This window comes from Camelus ferus, chromosome 18, assembly GCF_009834535.1.
Source record: "Camelus ferus isolate YT-003-E chromosome 18, BCGSAC_Cfer_1.0, whole genome shotgun sequence".
Lineage (NCBI taxonomy): Eukaryota > Metazoa > Chordata > Mammalia > Artiodactyla > Camelidae > Camelus > Camelus ferus.
The window spans coordinates 7,198,227-7,221,654 of record NC_045713.1 but is presented as its reverse complement, the minus strand read 5'-3'; the positions used below and the strand labels follow the sequence as shown (position 1 = coordinate 7,221,654).

Sequence of the window (23,428 nt, the reverse complement as noted above, 5' to 3'; positions counted from 1 at the left end):
GTACAGTAGAGTGATTCACAATTTTTGAAGGTTATACTCCATGTATAGTTAATATAAAATATTGGTTCTAGTCCCTCTGCTGTACAGTATATCCTTGAGGCTTATTTTATTTATAGTAGTTTGTACCTCTTAACCTCCACACCTAACATTGTCCCTCCCCCTTCCTTCTTACCGTTGGTAAGTTTTCTGTATCTATAAAGTCCCCACTAGTTTATTCTCTTTATCTGTGAGTCTGTGTCTTTTTTGTTATATTCACTAGTTAACTTGTTGTATTTTTTAGATTTCACATATAAGTGATATCATACGGTATTTGTCTTTCTCTGTCCAACTTACTTCACTAAGCATAATACCCTCCAAGTCCATCCATGATGTTGCAAATGGCAAAATTTAATTCTTTTTTATGGCTGAGTGGTATTCCATTGTATGTATGTGTGTGTGTGTGTGTATACATACATATATATATGTTATCACATCTTCTTAATGCATTCATCTGTTAATGGACACTTAGATTGCTTCCATATCTTGGCAATTTGTAAATAATGGTAGTATATATGTTTTTAAAGCTCATACTATTAAATTAGTAAACCCACTTGTCAGAATCTGTCCTAATTAAATAATCCAAAAGACATTTGCACAAAAATCTTCATTTAAATATTTCTTAACGTCGCAGAACTTTGGAAATATTCGACGTGTCTGGAAACAGAGGAAGTGTAGGAAAATTTTGAATGTCAATGGCCTGATATTAAGCATTTTGAAGTAGTACACGTGATTTCACATCAGTCACATCGGGCTTTCCCAGGTGGCAAGGAACAAAGTGAGACTTTTGCTGGTGAAGGATTTATTGTAAGGACACACGCGGAAGTCAGGAGACAGGGTAAAATGGCAGCTGCAGCCAAGTCAAGTGATGCAGAGAATAAAACCTTGTTTGGGGCCTGGAGGTTATTCAGGCTGTCATCTCATTAGGCTGTGGGCCGTCAGTTCAAGGTGGCTGGGCTCCCTTCTGTGACCTCTGCCATGGGATGCGCCAGCCTCTTTGTTTCTCTAGCTCGGTTGGTTTTTCTCTCTACTCAAACCTCAGCTTACTCATGACCTCCGTGGCTTCTATCACCTAATGACTTCTGCTTACTGATTTCTGCTTCACCCCAGTTTTCTGTGTGTCTCACATTTAAATGTCCCAAGAAAAGAGATCTGATTGCTTAAGTTCCCTACTGTTCCATTAGTCAGAGCTCTCAGACCAGACCATGTCCATTATCCACTGGCCAGCATATGTATATTTTATAAGCTGTGCTCCCATCAGGTGCCCAAACCTGAGCCCATTGGCCTGGGTCCAAATAGTGGTCACACAACATGAATGTGGCAGGTTCTTCAAGCATACAACCATAGTTTTGAACCATGTCTAAAATAATAAATAAAAACATATACATACGAAAACAGGAAAGGGATAAATTGAAGCCATCATAGTCGAGTTAGGGTGGAGGGATTACAGGGGATTCTTTTTCTCCATTTTGCAATTGTCATTTAATGATACTGTAATTGCCTTTCAGTTTTCAAGATTATTTTTTTTAAGTAATCTCTTCCAAGCAATAGGAGTCCTGCAACCAAGCTACTAAGTTCAGTCCCTGCCATGAATGTGCCTTGGAACGCAGAGCAAAGTCACAACCATAAAGCCCGTGGTGACCCTGGCACAGAAGGTGGAGTGTTGGTTCCGCTGTATCAGGCCAGTTAAAAGGGAAGGCCATAATTGTAGGTAAGGCAAAAGCGTCTGCTGTTACTCTGAAAACTTTTAAACTGCTATAATAGCATATGTCACATGAGCAAAACACAGAACCTTAGAACTAGCTTGGTTGTGGAAAGACGTCCTTTGTCCACAGGCCAAGTATTTGAAAATACCACCCACTCAATTGGCAGACATCGCCAGAGCCCGAGAGAAACTACACGGCAGGGTTATGAAACCAGCCACCCCTGGCTTCACTCTGATCTTCCTCTGTCTACACCCTTCTTTCAGCTCCTCTCCCACAGACATATAATTACTAAGTATTATTATTGCTGGATAATAACTGTAATTACTACAAGGGCTGCCCGAGGTGGAAGAGACAGGAGAAATCGAATTATTAGATGGACTGGTGCCTGTGCTGGACAGTCTGTCTGTATCCCGGAAAGCCTGAATCCCCTCCTCCTTCCTTCCCAGCCTTAATTCGGGGCGCACAGGCTGAGGGAGGGAACCCCAAAGGGGGAGGCTTGACCACTGCAGGGCATGGGCCGGGGCCGGCGTTCTGCAACCGAGACGCCGAATCCTCCCGCGCTCCTAGAGAGGACGCGGAAGTGTGGCGCAGTCCCGGAAGGCGAGGTGTTGACACACTTCCGGCCTTTGTGACTCATTGTGTCTGTGTCGAGGCGTCGGGAGGGCCCAGGTCCGTGTGCGGCGCCCTTCGGCCGGCCTGAGCCCCAGAGTCAGCTCCCCTTGCTCGCCCAGCGCCCCCAGGCCGCTCCCGGGGCTCACGGTGAGACTTGGGGCCGGCCTCTGGGGGGACGGGTGGGGCCGCAGGGGCGTGTGCGTGGGGTGGGCTCTGCAGCTGCGGCCCCGGGGTCCCCTCCGGGCGGCCCGGGCACAGCGTGAAGCGAGTCCGTGCCCCCGACCCCTTCGCAGTCCCGGCCGTAGGCAGCGCCGTTCCCCGGGGAGACGTTCCTACTCCTCCCCGGGTCCAGGTCGGGAGGTGGCGACGGTCCTTGGCTGGGGGTCCTGGGAGACCTGGGGAGAGGCCGTCTGCGGGCCCCTGGCCTGCGGTGTCGTCATCGTCGCTGGACGTTTCTGAGAACCCGGTCGCTAGCGAACCAAACCCCTGTCTGATTTTTCTGCCCTGCCTTCGTCGCCATTTGCTTTGATTCCAGTGAAAGAGTTTTTTCGGGGTCCTTGTAGGACCTCGAGGTGAAAAATGCGGAAGGCCGAGATATGGACACGTTTCGAGGTGTCGCATACGTGTTTCCTGATCACCTGCTTCCCCCGCACCCCACCCTCAAGCGGTGGTTAAAGAGTGAAGCCTAGTCAGAGTGGATAAAGAAGTCACTGGGATCTAGTAGAGATAACGTATGTCCCACTCTTTAAGCTTTATGGAATATTTCGAAGGCGTTTGAGAACGAGCTGTCCGGAAGATCAGGTGGATTTTTCATTTCTGGGAAGTAGTTACTGTGCTTGACTTGGAATGGGTGAAGAGTGAAGGGAATTTGTGGAAATTGCCGGGCGGTTAGGAGACTGATTAACTGAGTGACCTTGGATAATTAGACAAGACACTTCCGCCAAGTCTGTTTTGTCAAAAATAAAGTTTAACTGGGTTTTCTCAAAAAGCCCTTCCAATTTTGAGATGATTCGATTTGGTCCATGTAACTGAAGAATTCGGCTACAGTTCAGCCTGACACTGCCCCCCTCCCCTCCCTTTGCTGCAGTGCCACCAGTACACAGTAAGATACTTTCATTCTAGAGAGTGGCTGTTACATGGCCTGGGACCAAAGAAAGCATTTATTGTACAGACCAATGCTAGGCGGATTGGAGGTGGTCAATTAATACTTGTTGAATTGAATTGTGGCGATTTCATCGTAACCAGTCAACAAAGCACTGTTGCTGTATTTGCTAACCAAATGTGAAGAAATAACTTTATTACATAGTGAACCAAAATGATGATTTGCCCCAGAATGTTTCTCCAAGTTTGTGTTGTCTCTGAATTACTAAGATTCTTGTTCATTATTTTAGGCAGTTTTCACCAATCTTAAAAAATAAACAGGGAAGCTGGCTACTTAATACGATATAGTCTTTTGCTCATTCTCTTCTTGATCTAAGCATTTACATCTCTGACTTTATATTGTATCTAAAGGCAGATGACCGTTATGTTAAATCTCACCTTTGCATTCTGAGATAGTATCAGTATTTCTTTGGGTAGCCAGCTGTTTTTTAAAGGTAGCTCTTTCATGTTTTAAAACGTTTTGGAGCTCTATTCAAAAATGAGAGGGAGGCAGTTTGTTTCAGCTTTTCAAGGCTACACCCTGGAAAAGAGACCAGCCTGTTTGGAAAATAGCCTTTGGAATAAACTGCACTTGTAACTCCAAGCCTTTTTTGTAAGAAAATCTTTCGTATTTGCCTTTGGTGAGAACCAGTTTCTGGGGTTAATCTTATCTAAATCAGATAGTGTGTTGAATGGTTTTTCAGCCCAGAGGGACCCTGGAAGTAGTTTTCTCCCCCTCTGTGCCCACCTCCCCATATGACAGGTAGAGATACTGGGTGTCAGAGAGATTAAATAACTCACCCAGGGATGTGTACCTTATTCGTGGGAGACAAGAATTCAGGTGTTCCAACGTGTGCTGCTTTCACTATTACAGGATTTCTCCCATCACTTAAATTTTTAAGCAGGCTGAAAATTGGAAAGTACAGTTACATTTCTTAAGTTCATTGAGAAAAATTAAAACACTTCTCTAGTGCCTACTAGATGCCAGACACTGTTTTAAGTGCTTTATATATGTTGACTCAGTAATTCTCACAGCTACTCTATGAGATAAATACTGTTTTTAACCCCATCGTACAGATAAGGAAACATCTGTACATAGATTAACCTAAGATCAGCTGGGAAGTGGTTTTGCAGTTTAATAAAACTCTTCTAAATTGCCTGTAATTTGAGGGCAACATTGAAAGTTGTATGCATGGGCAAAAAAGAGTAACACTATTAAAATTCAGTCAAGTCTTTTTAAAAAATTAATACTCGCAAGGGGTCATACTAAGTGGTCTAAGAGGTACAGAGAAGCGTACCCTTAACAATAATCCAGTTGAAGAGGATGGCATGAAAAATTAAATTACAGAGAAAGAACCAGTGTAAGAACTTCATAGCAAATGCTTGGTGGAGACCATTAGGGCTGGGAGTTTAGAGAGAAGAGAGTGTGTGCTCAGGTGATCTGAAACCTGAAATAAAACCCCACCCTTCCACTGCTGTTGTGGCTTTTCTCTTGCCCAGAGTAGGAGCAGAGAAGTGTTGGGGGATGAGGGGAGGACCTGTCACAATTGGGGGAGGAGAGGATGTCCCCGTGCCCTCTTCTCTGTCCCTTTGGGGCTCACTTTCTCCTCAGGATCTCTTCCTGTTGAATCCCACTGACCCAAGGGGTTTCCTGCTCTTTAAAGCTCTGGCCGAGGTGTGGGCACAAAATCAAGATTCCTTTCCTGTATTCTCCTTAATATACCTGAGACAGAGCAGTATCTTCATGGAGACTCCTGGTGCTAGACTGGCTCCCTGGCACTGGTCAGGTGTCCCGTTTGAAGGTCCCACCTGGTTAGAGTTTAGATGATACCCACTTGCGTCTCCTGCTCTGTCTCTTAACTCGCCCAGCTCTGCAGTGAAAGCAGTGGTTGGCAGATGAGGCCCTTTGCTGAGGGGTCATCCTTCATAGGCCTTCCTCTTAGAAAGAATCTGTGTGTTCACAGAAGCCCTCTCTTACCCACGTGTTTGGTATGGTGGTTGGAGCGTAAACTGAAGGGTCCCACAGACCTAATTCCAAATCCTGGCTCTGTCATTTAATTGCTCTGTGACCTTGGGTATGTTATTTAACATCTGTAAACCTTGGTTTTTCATAAAGTGAGATGATAGTCGTACCTAATGACAAGTACATAGAAAACACTCAGTAAACATTGGTTTGTGCTGTTATGCCTACTAGAGACTTCTTGAATTGAACCAATGAGGGGCAAATGGAATTTTAGCTTAACTCTGAAGAATAAGTAGGATTTGAAAAGGCAGAGAAGACTGGGAAGAAAATCCCAGGCATTGAGTGTGATGTGAGAAAAGGACTGATCAAAATAGAAGGCCTGTTTTGTAAATGCTGAGTAGACTCATCCAACCCAGGATGGAGAGGGTTCATGCAGGGGAGGGGGAGAAATTGATGGGAACTGAAGCTTGAGGGGACACTGGGACCAGGTGCTGGGAGTAGGTGACTGCAGGGCGATAGAGTTTTAGGAAGAATCTGAGAGTAAGGTGGGAGACGAATTGTGAGGGGGAGGGGAGGGAGAAAGTGAAGGCAGGGAACCAAAGAGAAGCAGCTGGACTTCAAGGACTAGATAGAAAAATAAGTGTGAACAAAGCATTACTTCTCTCTGGTGCTTGGAGTCAATGCGTGTGAGGAGAGAGGAGTCAGGGAAGGTGAGATTCTGAGCCTGAGTGATGGAGATGTTAGTAGACTATCTGACCACTAATTGCCACTAAATAAGAAGATGGTAGGGGGGCTGTAATAGTTTGAATAATTCTTATTCTTCTGTTCAGTGTAACACAATTAAAGTCTGTTCAGTTCTCTAGGAAATAAGTACAAAGAAGACCAGAGTCCTTGTCCTTGAGAGGCTTAAGATTTACTTGGGAGGCAGCGGTAGGAACTGCAGCTCAAGTAAAGATAACACGAGGAGAGTGTAAGTTCCCTAAGATAGGAACAGAGAAAAGACTGAGGGTGTTCAAAGGAGGAAGGTATCTTATTTAACTTGTAATGTCAGGAGACGTACATCTTGAAGGGCGAGTAGAAATTTGACCAATAGAGTTGTTAGAGGTGCGAGATTGTTCACAGCGAACGGGTGAAGATGGAAAGTCACACCCTACGCTTGGGGAACATTAATGGGCCAGACAGGCTGAAACATAGGGGCTCACGCATGAGAAAAGTAACAGGAGGTAAAAGTGGAAGAGCAGAGTCGGGTGTGGTGTTTGAAGGCTCAACTGGTGGATACCAAGGGCCCATTGAGAGTAACCGAGGGGAAGGAGGGAAGGACCAGAAGCGTACTTTGGCAGTACTGGGTTGACCTTGGCATGTTGTTCATTTTGAACAGGGAGAAATTGGAGCTAGAGAAACCATATGGGGCTATGCACTAGTCTAGGCAGGAGATGTGGAGCCTGAGTTAGGGCGGTGGGAAATAATCGTGGGCCGCGTAGCAGGGCAAGATAGTCTTTCTTTTCACTTCTCAGAATGAAATGAGGGAAACTAAGGCTCATAGGAACCATTTAGCCTCCCTTTGGGAAAACGCTAGCCGAAGGAGGGGTCTCTTGGGCTCCCTACTTGTGGCCTTTTCCTCTCGAGGTCCTTTCTGACTGTGGCTGTTCTGAGGGGGGCGGAGGGGGGTCCCAGAAGCTGCCGTTTTAGCTGTCAGTTACTTCTCAGGGCCCCTCCAGCACTCTGTGGAGGTGTTGAAACCTCCTTAGAACCGTTGGCACATCTGCTTTGTACTATAATTATTTGTGTAAAAATAGGAATCGTGCTCCTCGTCTTTCTATTCGTCAGTCGAGCGGGACCCCTTGCATGTTGTAGATCTGCAGAAGTGCTTAGGAAATTGCATAATTGTAGCTGTAAGGACTTTACAGATAAAGCTGCTCTGAAGTTGAAAAACAAAATCTATTACCCGCAGCAAGGAGGGAGAGGTGCAAAGTAAATCTGAAGGAGTCAGCAGGAAGGGCTAGAAGATAGTTTGCAACAGGACTTTTACCAGTTTAAAGTAACTGGAGAAGTGACTTAATTCCTACATTCTTTTTACATTTACGCAGAAAGCCTTTTTGAATATAATGTCCTTTATTGTTATTATAGACTGCTATATAAGGATTTTTGTTCTTTATTAAGGACCAAAAAAAGAGAAAGAAAGTATTCCTGTGATAAATCTCAGATTAAAATCATGTTCTTTGTGATTAAAACAGCCATCACCAAAGTTTTCTGGTTACACGTTCCTATCAATAAAATCTATTTACAAAAATTACAGACATGTACTGTTATACCAGTGTTTTGTACAATGAAAAATGCATTCAGCTGTGCTATTTGAAAATAATTTTTGTGCTTTAAATGTACATGATCCCTTTTCCACCAAAATTACTAACAATTTTTTAGTGAGAGCCATGTAATTAAAAATGCTTTGCTCGCTTAAAACTCTTGGCTTATCTCATTGTGCTACAACAGTTGGATGCACTGCCTCTGAAACATGAACTTGATGCTTAATTTTGATGGCGGTAGAGGTGAAAAAGATGCTTCACAAGGGTTTGTCAATTCAGACGGAAGAAACACATTGTTGACTCTGCTTAGTAACTCATGGCTGATCCTTCCACCAAGTATGCTAGTACATTTCCACTTTCCATGCCCTTAAATCAGCTGTTCTTACAAACTAATCAAAAGATGTTTTATCATTTTAACAGATAGGTTTAAGACCCACTAAAATTCTTCATTTGAAAGATTTTAAAACATACTAGGAAATGTTTCCAAGTTTTTTAAATGTGTAGGTAATTAGGATTTTCCAGGATACTTAATATCATTTTGGGCAGTTAAAATTATGTAATAACACACATCTGTTCTCATAATAGTTCTTTCCTCAAATTTTTTTTTTTTTTTTTAGCTGCTACTTTCTCACTGATCGGTTGACTTCTTGGTTGATATAGATCAGCATTAGTTTTTACCTGCTAATCTGGCTGAGTAAAAAATTTCTCTGGATAGAAGCGTCAGCTGTGCCATTTTCTTGTTTGTGTGTTTCCATCATTAGTATTTCCCCTAAACCTAGTTTCTCCGCAAGAATCTTTAAAACTACTTGTCTCTCTTTTTCTTTTTTTTTTTTTTTAAGATAGAATTGACAGAACATTATATTAGTTTCAGGTGTACAACATAATGATTCAATATTTGTATATATTGTAAAGAGATCATCACAAATCTAGTTAACATCTGTAACCAGAGTTATGAAACTTTTTTTCCTTCAATGAGAATTTTTAAGAACTATTCTCTTAGCAACTTTCAAATAAGCAATACAGAATTATTCACTGTAGTCACCATGCTGTACGTTACATCCTCAGGACTTATTTTATAGCTAGAAGTTTGTATCACTTGACCCATTTTGCTAGTTCCCCTCCATTGCTTGTCTCCTGTGTGATGTGCGACAGTTGAGCATTTGAACCAAATGAGCTCATTAGTGTCACTTTGCACATTAAATATGGTTTATTTTCTCTCAATTTTAAAATACAAATAGACATTCTGACTCTTTCTTTCTGTATCCAAAGTGGATCATTTTGTACTGACCAAGGCACCCATAAAGATAATAAAAATAGCTAGATGGTTGACAAGCAAGCCCGGGGCTTCAAATTTGCCTCCACTGTTGACTCCGCTAGGTGGGTAGCCCCCTGCTCCTGAGCACGTCGCTGTCCGTTGTCTAAGCCTCGGCTGTGTCCTCTGTGAGAAGGTGCTGGCCTGGATTGTGGTAGTCCTGGGAGGACAGGAGATGGGTGCCGGTGCTGCGTGAAACCTAGTCCCTGGCAGCCTGCTGACCTTCAGCTCACTGGGCTAAGCTTGTAAACACATGATGTCATCACCTGCCCCCCACCTGGAGGGAAGGCGCTTCAACTCAGGCAGACACCCTGAGGGTGGAACCCACCAGTTGGAGGTTTGTTTGCAAACCTTAGTGTGTGAAGTGACAGTGAAAAGAGTGCGGCTTGGAGGCTTTTTTCCTTTCCTTTCCTCTTCAGAAGCATTCTTAGTGCCTTGATGCCTCTCGTATGAAGTGTTAACAGCGCAGGTCACTTCATAAAGGCACTCATAACTGTTTCTTACTACTTCAGGAAGAGCGTGGAAACAGGTATCAGAAGACATCTCCTGGGACAGAAAGGAGAGCGCACGTCCTGTTCAGATCAGGTCAGGTCCCTGAGCCTGAATGATGACAGCTGAGTCGAGGGAAGCCACTGGTCTGTCCCCCCAGGCTGCCCAGGAGAAGGACGGGATCGTGATAGTGAAGGTAGAGGAGGAGGATGAGGAAGAGCACATGTGGGGGCAGGACGCCAGCCTGCAGGAGTCTCCTCCTCCCGACCCAGAGATATTCCGCCAGCGTTTTAGGCACTTCTGTTACCAGAACACTTTTGGGCCTCGAGAGGCTCTGAGTCGACTGAAGGAACTTTGTCACCAGTGGCTCCGACCAGAGATAAACACCAAGGAGCAGATCCTGGAGCTGCTGGTGCTGGAGCAGTTCCTTTCCATTCTGCCCAAGGAGCTCCAAGTCTGGCTGCAGGAGTACCGTCCTGATAGTGGGGAGGAGGCTGTGACCCTTCTGGAAGATTTGGAGCTTGATCTGTCAGGGCAGCAGGTAAGGAGGGGTGAAACCTGTTATGTGTGAGCATCGCGTGGACTTTGAGACCGGAGCAAAGAGGTTACTGATTTAAAGCAGGTTCTGATGGTTTCTGTGGTGCTTTTATCCTGCTCTGCTTCGATATTGAAAAGTGTTCCGCCCTCTCCCTTCGGCACCCACTGGTACACTTATCCCTTCATTTGCTTAAATTCCTGTTTAAAAAGTAATTTACCCACAAGCCCAACCTGTTTGTCCTCAGGTCCCAGGTCAAGTTCATGGACCTGAGATGCTCGCGAGGGGGATGGTGCCTCTGGATCCAGTACAGGAGTCCTCCAGCTTTGACCTTCATCATGAGGCTACCCAGTCCCATTTCAGACATTCGTCTCGGAAACCCCGCCTCCTACAACCACGGGGTAAGAAGCAAGGTTTCACACGGGGCAGAGGGGCGGGCGGAGCAGACTATATGGGATGGGGGTGACCTCTCTGTGTTGCGAAGTGCCTGTAATAAAGAAGCATGTTGGTTTCTATTGTCATTATTACTAAATATCAGAGGAAATATAACTTACAGACCAATTTCAGGAGTTAAGTAATGTTACTGAGGAAGTAGATGAAATGTGCATAATGAACTTGGGTGAACATTGTATTATTTATTGAATTATTAGCATTCTGGATGTCTAGCAGATTTTTTTCCACAGGAAAGTGCTGGGAAGAGATGATATATATATACAATACTCTAGTGTGTCATAAATTATCTCTAAAAGGGTCATTTTATTTTTTTTATACATTCTTCATTTGTTTGTTGTTTTGTTTTGTTGCAGGGGGACATAATTAGGTTTGTTTATTTGATAGGGGTACTGGGGATTGAACCTACGACCTCATGCATGCAAGGCATGCACTCTACCACTGAGCTATACCCTCCCCTCCTAAAAGGGTCATTTTAAAATTCATTTTATGTAAAACGTATAAAATACTGTATAACATCACTCTTTGCCTAGATTACTTTCAGAAATTCCAGGAGTGGGGAAAGGATGGGGGGGAAAAAACTGTTTTTGGTTGAAGAACATGAGACCAAAACAATCATTTCAGGATCATATAAATAAAAATCAGTTTAACTTTTTTTTCCTTTGAGTGAGATACTCACAATATCTTTACCCAATTTTTAAAAGTAGGTACATGGAGTATGAGTTTAAAAAAATAACATGCTAAAAGTATGGTTGTTCAACAAGAGTTGGTAAAGGCACATTCCTCAGCCAATGTGTATTTGTGATATGATGATATTTAGGGTAGGAATATTAGAGCTTAAGGAAGCATTCTCTTCCGTGAATTCTGGGAGGATAACCAGCATTCATATGCTGGAGAAATCTGTGTAAACCAGTGTGCTATGATGTTTAATCCACTGCTGTCAGCCCAGTCCCGTTATGTCCTCCGAGGGCTTGTGAGCTCTCTGCACCCTCCGCAGGGTGAAATCAGGAAATCTAAAAGGTTTTAAATTGCCAGGATTAGGGCTTCAGGTTCCCGGAGTAACAGTTTTGGAGGCCGGGACACATACAGTTGTCACTTGGTAAATAGTTCTTCGGGGAATTGAGGCGTGTGCACTTACTCTCAGTGTCCCCTTTGTGCTGCTCATCTTCCAGAGTACTTCCTAACCCTCAGAAGGTTAAAGAGCTGCGTACTGATCTTTTTGCACATTGTGCTTTAGCTTACATTATCACTGTGGTCTGAAATAGCTACAAGATTTAGTGATTCCACTTCAAATTCATTTTTCTGGTATCTTTGCAGCACAGTAACATCATCACCAGTAACGTTTCCAAATCTAGCATTACTTGGCAAGGGAGGATTTTAATTTTGCAGTTTAAAAATTTTCCCGTTTTTCTTACACGTTGCAGCTAGCGTGACCCTGTAATGTAGATGTCTTTTATTAGGTGAGTGTCAGCCCATGCCTTTCCACACTTGTAAATGTCTCATCGGCACGTGAACCATGTACACATTTTATCAAAAAAACTGTGGCTAAGTGAAGGAGAAAAGTAGAGGGACAAAAAAGGGCAAAAACTTAACCCAGAAGTACTAAGACCCACTTCCTACCCTGTGTTTCAAGACAGTACTACTAAAGATTTTTAACACTTGCATTTTTCACAACTAAGCGGGATTCTGAAGTCCTGGTACACTGTTCCTTCTGCAGCTGCGGACAGGAGCGTGGGTTCCAGTTCTAACTCTGCCGTTCTTAACAGTATGACACTAGGCAAGTCATTTACCTCCTCGGGGCCTTCGTTTTCCCTTCTTTAAAATAGAGTTTCGACCAGGTGATTTTAAGGACCCTTTTATGACTCCTTATTACTCCTGCTTAAGAACAGAGGTCTCGGGAAGTCAGAGGTTTTGCTTTTTTTTTTTCTTATATTCTCTGTAGTTGTCTATTCTGTAATTAAATATTGAGCATCAAACATCCAGATGCAAGAAGGAGAGTGCCCCTGGGCCCTTCGTTGAGGGGATCCCAGGGCAGAGCTGGCTTCACTTACAGCTCCTTTCTCCTCCCCCAGCTCTCCCTGCCACCCACGTTCCTGCCCCTCATCACGAGGGGAGTCCCAGAGACCAGGCGATGGCATCTGCACTATTCACGGCAGATTCCCAGGTGAGCTGTGGGCCCCTCTGCCCTCCGGAGTCCCTGTCTGCCTCTCTTCCCAGAGCTCTTCAGCAGTCTTCACCCAGGGCACTCGCTCTTAACCCCTCTGCCCAGAGAGTAGCCCCACTCCCCGCCTGTCTGCCGGAGCCCAGCCTGGTCACCTTTTCTTCCCCAGCATCCTGTAGGTTTGCAGTCCCTCCATCCCTGACTCCAGGTTCGGGCAGTGGGATTGTCCCTGAGCTTTGGGGAACTGAGTGTGGGGGTCTCATGTTATTCCAGGCAATGGTGAAGATCGAGGACATGGCCGTGTCCCTCATCCTGGAGGAGTGGGGCTGTCAGAACCTGGCTCGGAGGAATCCCAGTAGGGACAACAGGCAGGAGAATTATGGGAACGTGATTTCCCAGGGTAAGACGGATGCAGGATTACTGTCTGATGAGATTGTGTTGCCCTTTTGTTTTGGTTAGTTGTGGGACCTCTGATGTGTTCAGTTGGGTGTTGACAAGCTTTTAGAGACAACTGAGCCCCTTTCTTCAGACCAGAGAGAGAATGAGAACATCTGTTCGTGTTTAATCCCAAAAGCCTGGTACTGGGACTGCTGGTTTCAGGTGGATTTTTTCACCTCTAGGTAGTTTTTGCTGTTTGAAAGCAGAAATACTATTGTGTTCTGAATCTCCACCTCTTCAACCACTCTGTCACCAGTGAGGATCTGCTCCTTCCCTGTGGATTACAGTTTGAGTGCTTTTGTAAGGGGTGAGGTGTCTGTATTTCCTAGTATAGAGGGCCAGGTGAGAACGGATCATTGGTCCAATACTACCCTGGGACGTGTTCCTGCAGCTACCAAGCATCCTTCCGTGGGCTTTCGGTCTTCTTGCATCCTGGGAACGCTGCTCTGAGACAGCTTTGTGTGATTCCATGAACTTGTGCCTGTACCTCCCTTCTGCTCAGGTTTCCCAGATTCTAAACCTAATGGCGATCTTCTGTGAAGAGCTCTGGCTCCTGAGTGTGTAGTATGAACAGTGACATTCTAAGAGGCTCAGCCAGACAAGACAAGGTGACACAGCTGACAAGCAGTGCACGTGTCTCCGTAAGATCTCAGCCCCCAGGAGACTAGTGGAGGAAGCTCTTAAATAAGTCCTGTCCTGGGCAAGGCCACTTCCTAAGACTTCTGCCCAGGGAGGAAGGGAAACTGTGAGGAAAGGATGTTACTACAGAAACTCTGAGTTTTGTTTTGAACCATAGATATAACTGGTGTTTGTGGTTGGTTTCCTAGTACTTGCTTTTTGGACCAGATGAAGATTAAGCCAAAAATTTGATCTGTGTTTATGAGCCAGGTAGTACTCACCCTGTACTAACTTAAAAGCAAAACAAAACATTGGGAACAGCCAGGGAACTATCCAGATCATCAAGGACTTAGGCTTGGAATTCAGAAGAAGGAGACCAGTTTCCTCTTCCTTGTGATCGGGTCAGTGTTTATGGCGATGCCATCACTGAAGTCAGGGGCTGGATGTTACTCAGCTCCTTCAGTGGCTGCCTTCAGGGACCTGTTTGGGATAACACACCCACTTGGAATGGTTTCTTAAGGCCAAGTAAATCAAGAATAGATTTGGGATAGTTGGTTTTTTCCTAGACAAACGTAAACATATATAAAATATGTTTACTGAACAGTTTTCAGTCTCTGCTGAAAAACAAAATGGTACACAGAATCCAGCAGTCCACAATAAAAATATTCCGGTGTTTTAATATGCAGGTTGCTAAAATCAGAGGATCAGCCCTGCATTTGTAAAATCCTTCATGGTCTGTCCCCGAAATTGTCTTCAGTTTATTTTCTGTTCTTAGCAATTCTCAGTTGTCCATCAGTGAAGGTTTTAATTACAATTACTAATGCCCCAGCCAGCGTCTTCGCCCTCATCCCTGTCACTTGAGCACCGTCAGCTCTGCGCTGCTCTCCCTAGTGGAGAGACGCTCTTTCCTGTGTCTCCAGGTCCCAGTAACCTGCCAGGTCCAGCGTTCCTTGTCTTACCGGTTAACTGTCGCCTTGTCAGTTAAAGTCTCACAGAATTGGCAGTGTTCGATTTTTCTTTATTAACTATATTCCTTCCTTTCTCCTAATACCATTTAACATTTTCTAGGAAAGACCCATCCATTCTCTTTTTAACTCATAAATACTTATGTTAGAACTGGAACATGATTTTTTAATGTGTATTTATTCTTTCAAATTAATCATCGGGTGACCAAATTACAGAATAGTGAATTGCGACCTCTTGTGTTCCGTAGTCCGTCATCCCTCCCTTCCCTCCGGGATGCTGTTCCCTCTGCTCAGTCCCCGGGGTGTCTGCTCATTCCCGCCCTCTGCACACTCCCTCAGTTAGCCCTGTTTTTCTACTATTTTATCTCCAGTTCATATTGTGAGACCATTTTGCAGGCATGTAGAAGCTTCTGGGAAAACAGTGTCACCTGAGTAACCCATATCTCCGAAAGAAAAAGGTGCTATTTGTGTTTTCTGTTTATTGTGTCAGGTTGTGAAAACAGGAATGAAAATGAGGAGTCCACCTCAAAGGCTGAAATTGCAGATGACCCAGCGTCACAGGGGGAGACAGCAGGAAAGTTCCAGAAAGATTTCGGAGAAAAACGTGACCAGCAGGGCAGAGGAGTAGAAAGGCCGCAAAGAAACCCTGAGGAGAAAACCGGGAAAGAAAAGAGAGACCCGGGGCCAGCTGCAGTCAAGGAGAAAAAACCCAGCCCGGAAGGTCGAGGCCCTCGGGAGAAGGGGAAGGCGCTGGGGAGGAGCTTCAGCCTGAGCTCCAACTTCAACGCGCCTGAGGAAGTTCCGACGGGAACGAAGTCCCACAGGTGTGATGAATGTGGTAAATGCTTCACAAGGAGCTCCAGCCTTATTCGCCATAAAATAATCCACACCGGAGAAAAGCCCTACGAATGTAGCGAGTGTGGGAAAGCCTTCAGTCTTAACTCCAACCTCGTCCTGCACCAGCGCATCCACACAGGGGAGAAGCCTCACGAATGTAACGAGTGTGGCAAAGCCTTCAGTCACAGCTCAAACCTCATCCTGCACCAGCGCATCCACTCCGGGGAGAAGCCTTACGAATGTAACGAGTGCGGGAAGGCCTTCAGCCAGAGCTCAGACCTGACCAAGCACCAGAGGATCCACACGGGGGAGAAACCGTACGAATGTAGCGAATGCGGAAAAGCTTTCAACCGAAACTCATACCTTATTTTGCATCGGCGAATTCACACCCGAGAGAAGCCCTACAAGTGCACGAAGTGCGGCAAGGCCTTCACCCGCAGCTCCACCCTCACCCTGCACCACAGGATCCACACCAGAGAGCGAGCCTCCGAGTACAGCCCCGCCTCCCTGGATGCCTTCGGAGCGTTCCTGAAAAGCTGTGTCTAGTGCGAGAATTTGTCAACAAGCCATTTCCCCCTTTTGTTTCTAAAATTATTGCAGAGATGTGTGCCCACGGAGGGGAAAAAAACAGCCTCAACAGATTTAAAAGGACAAAAAAATCACACTTGGGATCCTTCCAGTGACATCAGCAGTGTTCTTCCTTTGTCTGGCCTGCGGGTGTGTGATTGCTCCAAGCTGACCACATGGATAACCCACATGCTGTTTCCACACCAGATAAAAGCACACAGACAGGCCAACGTCAGGCTTTTCAGAAATGAGGATACCTTTCAGGCACTCTCAGACTCTCCACAACCACACATGGGATTGAAAGGTGAAGATCGGCTCTGTGAAGATGACACCGAGGTTAAAAACCTATTTGCCGCAAACAAGCCCTACTTGGCCAACATCTTGCTGAACCTTATTTCTCAAAAAAGAGGGACAGTCCACACAAAAACCACATTGGGACATGCTGCTCGAACTAGTTCCATATACGGTAAGGTATGTACACGGGCACTGGGGGCCTACCAAAGCTATCGGGATCTAGGACCGTGCTGATCAGTGTCAAACCAAAGATTTCTGTCTCTTCCTGAAAGAGAGGCATGTGCGCCAGTCTGCGGTTCCAGAGGATGGCCACAAACGTAGACGGGTGTGTCCTCATCACTGAGATCAGCTCTACGGAAACGGCAGCAGTGACTCAGAACACTTCCCTCCCTTCATGAAATCCCCGAGCCCCTAAGCACTGTCGCTCTCCTCGGTGCGTTTCTCCACAAGTTAGCACTTGATTGTGTGCTGTCTTTGAACCCTTCATTGTTCCGTGTGTGAAAGTTTCCATCACTCCCCAGAAGAGATGCTTCTGTCATCAGGGGATGTGTTCATACCCCTGACAGCCCTGGACACAGGGCCGAGCACAGAAGCGCTCATCCTGCCTGACTTTGAGCCGGACTTGCACACTTACGGTAAAGCCCTGTGAGTCACGGGCACCTGAAATCTGCCAGCCTGGCCCGGCTGGCAGTCGGGGCGTTCAGGGCTCCAGGCCTGCCGAGGCTCAAGAGTCCGATGCTGTTCTCGTCCTAAACACAAAAGAGAGGCGCTGGTTAGCTGCCTGCACAGACTGCACCTACTCATGGATCAGCGAGTAAACACTGGACTGTCAGAAATGACTTCACTGTCATCACCTTAAAGAAGAAAAATGTGAACACTTACTAAGGACATTTTTTGGTACCTGTCAATGGCAAAGATCTTAACCAGAACCTCTTCAGCCCCCTGCAGAAACAACATGACCTGGGCACTTTCTGAATCATTTGTAACTTTCAGTAATACGGTTCAGAAGATGTGATTGTTGTTGCCTTTCAGAAAGAGGAACGTTTGTAGGGAGCATTTTTTTCCCTGCACTTTACAGAAACATTTAAAAAAATTGACATCATTAGCTGGCAATTACCTAAACGTGTTTGTTGCTTTGAGAAAGTCACAAACATGTGAAGCTGTGGTTGGTTGTATCACAGTCATACTCAACGGTGTCTTTTCTGTTTCTCGTCACTAAAGACTGAGGCGAGGTTATGTAACGTTGACCTTTCCCGTCACCTGTGCAGGAGGTTGCATTGGCTTCTGTGTGGAAGCTAGTGACAGGCCGTTTTCAGGTCCACATACAGCACCGTGGGCTCCGTCAGAAAGCGTCAGGGCCTTAGGCAGAGATGAACCTGCTCACGAGAGTGTGCGGCTGATCCTGCACAGCCCTGCGGGGACTTGGAGTCTAAGAACACAACCTGAAGACCATGCCCATGACGGGAGACACCCCACCCCCTTCAGAGTTTGAGATTTTCTGTCAAGAACTGAAACTGTCATTTGTCAGCTATTCGCTAAGCAGCAACCCACACCTGTGAGACAGCGTCGCTTCACGAGGACCCAAGGAGGTGGGGGCAGCTGTGGCCTTGGCTCCAGGCTAAACTGAACTTCTGCACGACACTTGTCCTCTGGCCTCTCCTTGCGGCCTGGACCGGCTACAGCTGCCCTGTGGCTTCCTGGTGATTGCGTCGGTGCTGCCGGGGGAAGGCGGCTGGTGGCCGGAGTGCCCTCCAGTCTGAGGAGAGCAGGAGAGATGCTCCAGAGGAGCGAACCTAAGTAACTTTTTATAGTAACACGAAGGTGGAAGAAATGCTTTCAGGAATCTTCTTCAGAGAGTGAAGCATAGAAAGCTGCCGGTGCTCTTGAGCAAAGACTTTGCCGGGAAGCAGCCGCCAGCCGTGAGGTGCCTGGCTCCTCAACCCTGAGCGGAGCGCCGGCCGCACTGAGGAGGGGAGGGTCGTTGGCTACACCTTTTGAGCCACAGCTACACGCTGACATCATTCATCCCTCTTTTTTTTCTTTAATGGAAATTAAAGAAAATCTGTGCCCCCACATTTAATTCCTGTTTTACTGGGACATCGTACTGACCATGGGGGATGGCCCCTCGGGGTTGCTTCAGGTCTTCAGCAACACACTCCTTGAAGCAGCTATTTGAAGTTGTGTTTTCTGAAGAAAACAGGCTCCTGCTGTTTATTAAAACCATGTACAGTGCATTCATTTATCAACTGCTCAGTGCAGAGTGCAACTGGGCCATAGTCCTAAAGGCTTATAGCATCTAATCAGTGCTCAGGATAGTCATTCGGAAGTTCCTGACTGGCTGAAGTCTGTCAGCAGTTGAAGTGCTCTCTAGCTAACCATTAGCATGCTGGCTGACCCAGTGGAAGTTTGTGGGAGGTTTTTTAAAACTACACCTTAATCTTGCCAGGAAGAGACGTGAAATCCTTCAGGTTGTGGGGGGGTTGCGTCTTCTTCATCCTGGAAGGCAAGGCTGAAGCCTGAGACGGTCGAGGTTTGAGGCATCTTGATATGTAAGGCACTTAGGATTTTATTAAGGGCATACAAGGGAAACTGTGCTAAGTATGCACAGAGAGGTGGACACGTTTGATGTGAGACAAGTCACATCTCCCATCATAGAGTTCATTCCGAGAAGGAAACTCTTGAATGTGATGAGTGTGGCAAAGCCTTGAACCGCATCTCAGCCCTTAGCATCAGAAAGCTTACACTGTAAATAAACTGCTAATATTATGTGTGAGGAAAACTTTATTGTATAGCACTCATTGCTTTGGACAGAAAATGAATTCCGTCAGTCTGTTCCAATCATGTAATGAATTTCAGAAACACTGCAGAGGAAGCTCAATCTTAACTCCAAAGGATCCACGGAAGAAAAAAAAAATGTGGGGAAATGCTAGAGAAATAGCAAAATGTACGACTTCTGACAAGAACTGTTAATGTCAGGTACTTCTATATGTTTTGTACAACCGTGGTGTCAGTGTCTGTGTTTTGTACCTCCAGCCCCGTTGTTATTCTGTACAGCCCCTGTAAACAGATAATGTATTTTATTTTAATCTATTTGACAGAACACATCACTCCAGAAAAGCAACGTCTGGGAGTGAGTAGTGAAGAAGATTGTGATTATAGACAAAAAAGTCAGTTCCAAGAACTGAGGAGGGGGGAAAAGAGAAAACAAAAAAACAAAAAACCTTCAGAGTTTGGAGTTTATCAAGTCAAGAGAGATGAGCAGATTGGTTAGGAGAGGCAGGTTCACAAGGCTCTAAAATGGAGCAGTTCCTCCAAACATCTGCAGCTTCCTGGGACTTCCCTCGTCACAGCCAGGAGTTTGACCTCTTAGCTGCCAGATCAGCGTTTCAAGCAAAGAGAAGGGGGTCCTCTGAGCTTGTCAGGGGGAGTGAGAAGGTCTTCGTTTTGCATTGAGGTGGGGGGTGTTTAGGAAGACCAGTGGGACCCCTTAACCTTAACTGGATGCTGTTAACCATAGGCCTGCCTCTCCCACTAACTCGTAAATCCTTGCTTAGAAAATCAGAGCCAGGAAGACACCAAGACGGAGAAAACAGGCACAGATGTGTCTAGTTCCTGGCGTGGCAGGAAGGTTCTAGAAGCATTTTGCAGTGTTCCCTCTGGCTGTCTCCTGTGTAGCTTCCCTTCCCCCGACGGACTTGCCCTGGTTTCTGCTTGTTAGGAAGGAGGCCTTGTGAAGATTCATAGCCGTGAAAGAACTGTTTCTTACTTTTCATCCTGGAGTTGATCACCTTTTACTCTGGGTCTGGTCCTCCTGACGTCCTCCCCTGAAGACCAGGTTCATCCTCCCATCCTCCTGGAAGGCTCACTGTGCAAACTGGAGTAACGGTATTGAAACAGGAGTCAAGCAGGGACAGCGATTCTTGTCAGAGGGGCCCTATTTCTGTGTCCCGCTCTGTGCGACTTCTCAGAAACATTTATGAGGGGGCTGTGGTTCCCCAGTGGGAAGCCCAGTGCAGGTCTGCAGATTGCAAAGTGAAAACGTGGAGAAAAGGATACTCAATGGTATAAATAGATCTTTTCGTAGAAGTTAGAGTAGATTTTTTATTTCAGCTACTACTGGAGAATATAATAAAAAGCATTATTTGAGAAGTTTCCCTAACATTTAGGTTTCGTTTTTAGAATGGACATGCTACTGTACATTTTAAAGTAGTTACTTATTTTGCTATTCAAATTAATTTTTTATTATATCTGAGAAGGATATTATCTGTTTTACTTTTCAAAGTTTTGTAAAGCAAACTTGAAGTTCTAGGGGAGGTAAGCCATCTCCAATTCTGCAGGTCAAAGAAAAGTTTGGGAAATACTTTGGACATCTCATAATACAGAATGTCTTAACACGAGAACTTAGCTTCACAGTGTCTGGTTCTGTTTAATAGCAGATACCACAAACCTCATGTTTTTCTCTTATCCTAAAACAGTGGAAGGTATAGAAGGGGCATTCGGTTGACTTCTGGACAATGGTCTGCTGTTGTTTTAACCTTTTTTTTTTTTTCTCCCTTTTAATCTTTGAGATTCTCACCTACACTTACTAAAGAATCATGACTCACCTCACATTACACTGTAATTAGCAAAGTTAATTGGTCTTAAAGTTAAATTTTCTCCCTTCAGCAGGCATTCATTCAGCAGTCAGGCTGAGGGGTTTTAGATGCAAAGAATAAGTTCTGTGAGTGTTTGAAAGGTGGTATTGAAACTGGGATCTCTTTCCAGCTTCAGATTTGGGTTTCAGGCTTCTCGGGTCCAGGGAAGGGTCTGGGCAGCTGCAGTCGCCCCATGTCACCATCAGTTGGTCTTCTGATAAGGTCAGGTGTGTTAGCAAGGAGATGGGAGGCAGAGTGGGAAGGGCCGGGACTCCCAACTGGGCAGGGTAATGAGGCAACCTGGGGAAGGAGGGGAGAGAGACTGTTGGGTGTGATGGGCGGAGCAGTGCTCACCCGCCTTCCCCCCACTTCAGCTGCTTCACAGTGTGAATAAGGTTTTAGTCCATCCAAGCAAGGACAACGCATGTTAGACAGAGGTGCTTCCGCCGGCCGCAGAGGTTCTAGCATGAATATGTGAGGAGGTGGGTGGGAGGAAGTAGGTTGTGATGACACAGGAGAATTTGGTCTAAAAAGATACCGGTTGGGGGGAAAGGGTGGGATATGCAAACAAAAGCAGCAGTTATTTTAAAACAAACATATTTTTATTAACTTTTAGTTAAATATAGATTATTACAACCAGGTCAACATAAGCCTAAATCTATATATAGCGCTAACTCAGGCATCGTCTTGTTTATCTGTAGACTGGCTGAAACAAACCTTTCCTGTCTTGTCAGTTCCTGGTTTTCTTAGTTTAGAATAAATTAGACCAAAAGAAACTTACTTGTCTTTGTATCCCCGCAGAGTTAAGTTATTGCTGTTAAAACCTGGCCTTTTCATTTCTCTAGTCTTCATAGAGTCCAGATGCTTGGTAGATGTTCAATAAATGATTTTTAATTGAATTTGTTTATTTTTAATCCTCATTAACATTTCTAGAAAGGCTTTCAATAAATAATGAAATCTTAGAGAAAAATGTTTTTTTTTTAAGCTGGGAAACTCCTCCATTGAAAATAATTTGAAAACTTGATCAAGGACTAAAGTTCCAATCGTGAGAAATGGCAGCAAAATAAAATTTATATGCATTTATAGTCAGTGGTCCATTTTAGGAGGCCAGTGGTGTCTGACAAATTAGAGTAGTGAGGTCGGGGAAGGAAGTTGTGGGGATTTGTAATATTCTCTATGTTGTTTCTCTTCTGGGTCATGGTAAAACAATAAATTAATCATCTCTAGGTGGCAGTGTTTGTGGCATTTGTTTTTTGTCGTTGGTTGTGTAAAACGCGTGTTTTGGGTAAAGAGAAAAGTATAATTTCAAAGTCAAAAACTAGAACTGTGACCCAAAACAATCCTCACCAAATGTCACGTTCTAAGTAATTTCACAAGAGCTGAGAGCTCTAGGAAGCTTTTTGGAAAGACGGCCACAGAATGAAAAGCCGTGGAATAAAAGTTGCTTTTTAACGATCCCCCCAAAACATAATTTTCTCATAAGATAGAACCATTAAAATAACCTTTGACCAATTTATGAAACTTAGAAAGCTGGACGTCCTAATGGCAGGAGCAGCATGTAAAGCTGATAGTTTAGACCTTCAAACTCTGACCTCTAACCTAAAAACCTTTGTTATTTCATAACTCATAGAAACACTCCATTTGGGTTTTCTTCCCCACTTTGTCTCATATAAGTTTTTTTCACCCTATTAAGAAACCAGAGGGAGGTGCAGAGTGTTCTGTTTTCCTCTGTGCTTCAGTTTCTGGATCCTTAAGGAATACTAACCCCCTGCCCTGCTTGCTTTCCAGGCCTATGGTGGGATAAACATTTTTTAAAGTAAATAAAGGTGCACATGTGAAAAAACAGTGTATTTTTACTACAGTAACTTCATGGCCAAACCTTAGTTCCGGGGCACTTTACCCTCTCCTGTCCAACTGTCATCCTGTCCTGGACTCCAAGATAGAACTTGAGGTGAAGGCTTGTGTGAAGATGGTTTATTTTAGGAAATAATTCCAGAGAACAGAAGTTATTTATTTAATGGAGGTACTGGGGCTTGAACCCAGGACTTTGTGCATGCTTAGCACATGGTCTACCACTGAGCTAGACCCTCCCCCAAAATCTCCCTTTTGTAAGTGAAACATCCTGGCAGTGTCCCCCATCCCGTGAGTCCCTAAAAAATACAACCTTGAAATCAAGCCTTTGTGAACACAGGGGCCCCATTACAATCTCATGTGATGGACAGAATTTCACATGGCCTCTGTGATTCTCCCAAATTGCCCCAATCTCTACTCAGTCCATTCCCCTGCCCCAGTCCTCGACCTTTTGCAAATCCAGATCCTCTTGAGGAGGAACGGTATTTCCTCTGGAATGCTGGAAAGTGCCACACAG

The 23,428-nt window shown here is 45.0% G+C and overlaps 1 protein-coding gene and 1 non-coding gene across 4 annotated transcripts; one reads left to right on the top strand and one right to left on the bottom strand.

The window, feature by feature from the left end:
* Positions 1 to 2,369: 2,369 nt before the first annotated feature.
* ZKSCAN1 (zinc finger with KRAB and SCAN domains 1) lies at positions 2,370 to 22,293 on the top strand. 3 transcript variants are annotated; one of them, XM_006181247.3, is made up of 6 exons: positions 2,370 to 2,501; positions 9,585 to 10,102; positions 10,344 to 10,497; positions 12,619 to 12,710; positions 12,981 to 13,107; positions 15,219 to 22,293. In XM_006181247.3, exons 2-6 carry the CDS (start codon positions 9,677 to 9,679, stop codon positions 16,109 to 16,111), a joined length of 1,692 nt encoding a protein of 563 aa, XP_006181309.1. In that variant the 5' UTR covers positions 2,370 to 2,501; positions 9,585 to 9,676; the 3' UTR covers positions 16,112 to 22,293. The 3 variants fall into 3 exon arrangements, with proteins under 3 accessions (XP_006181309.1, XP_014411829.1, XP_032315637.1); XM_032459746.1 differs by lacking the exon at positions 9,585 to 10,102 and having other exon boundaries at positions 2,383 to 2,501; XM_014556343.2 differs by lacking the exons at positions 12,619 to 12,710; positions 12,981 to 13,107.
* On the bottom strand, positions 10,931 to 11,002 carry TRNAA-UGC. The gene has a single exon. It is a non-coding gene; the product is annotated as a tRNA-Ala (tRNA).
* Positions 22,294 to 23,428: the final 1,135 nt, after the last annotated feature.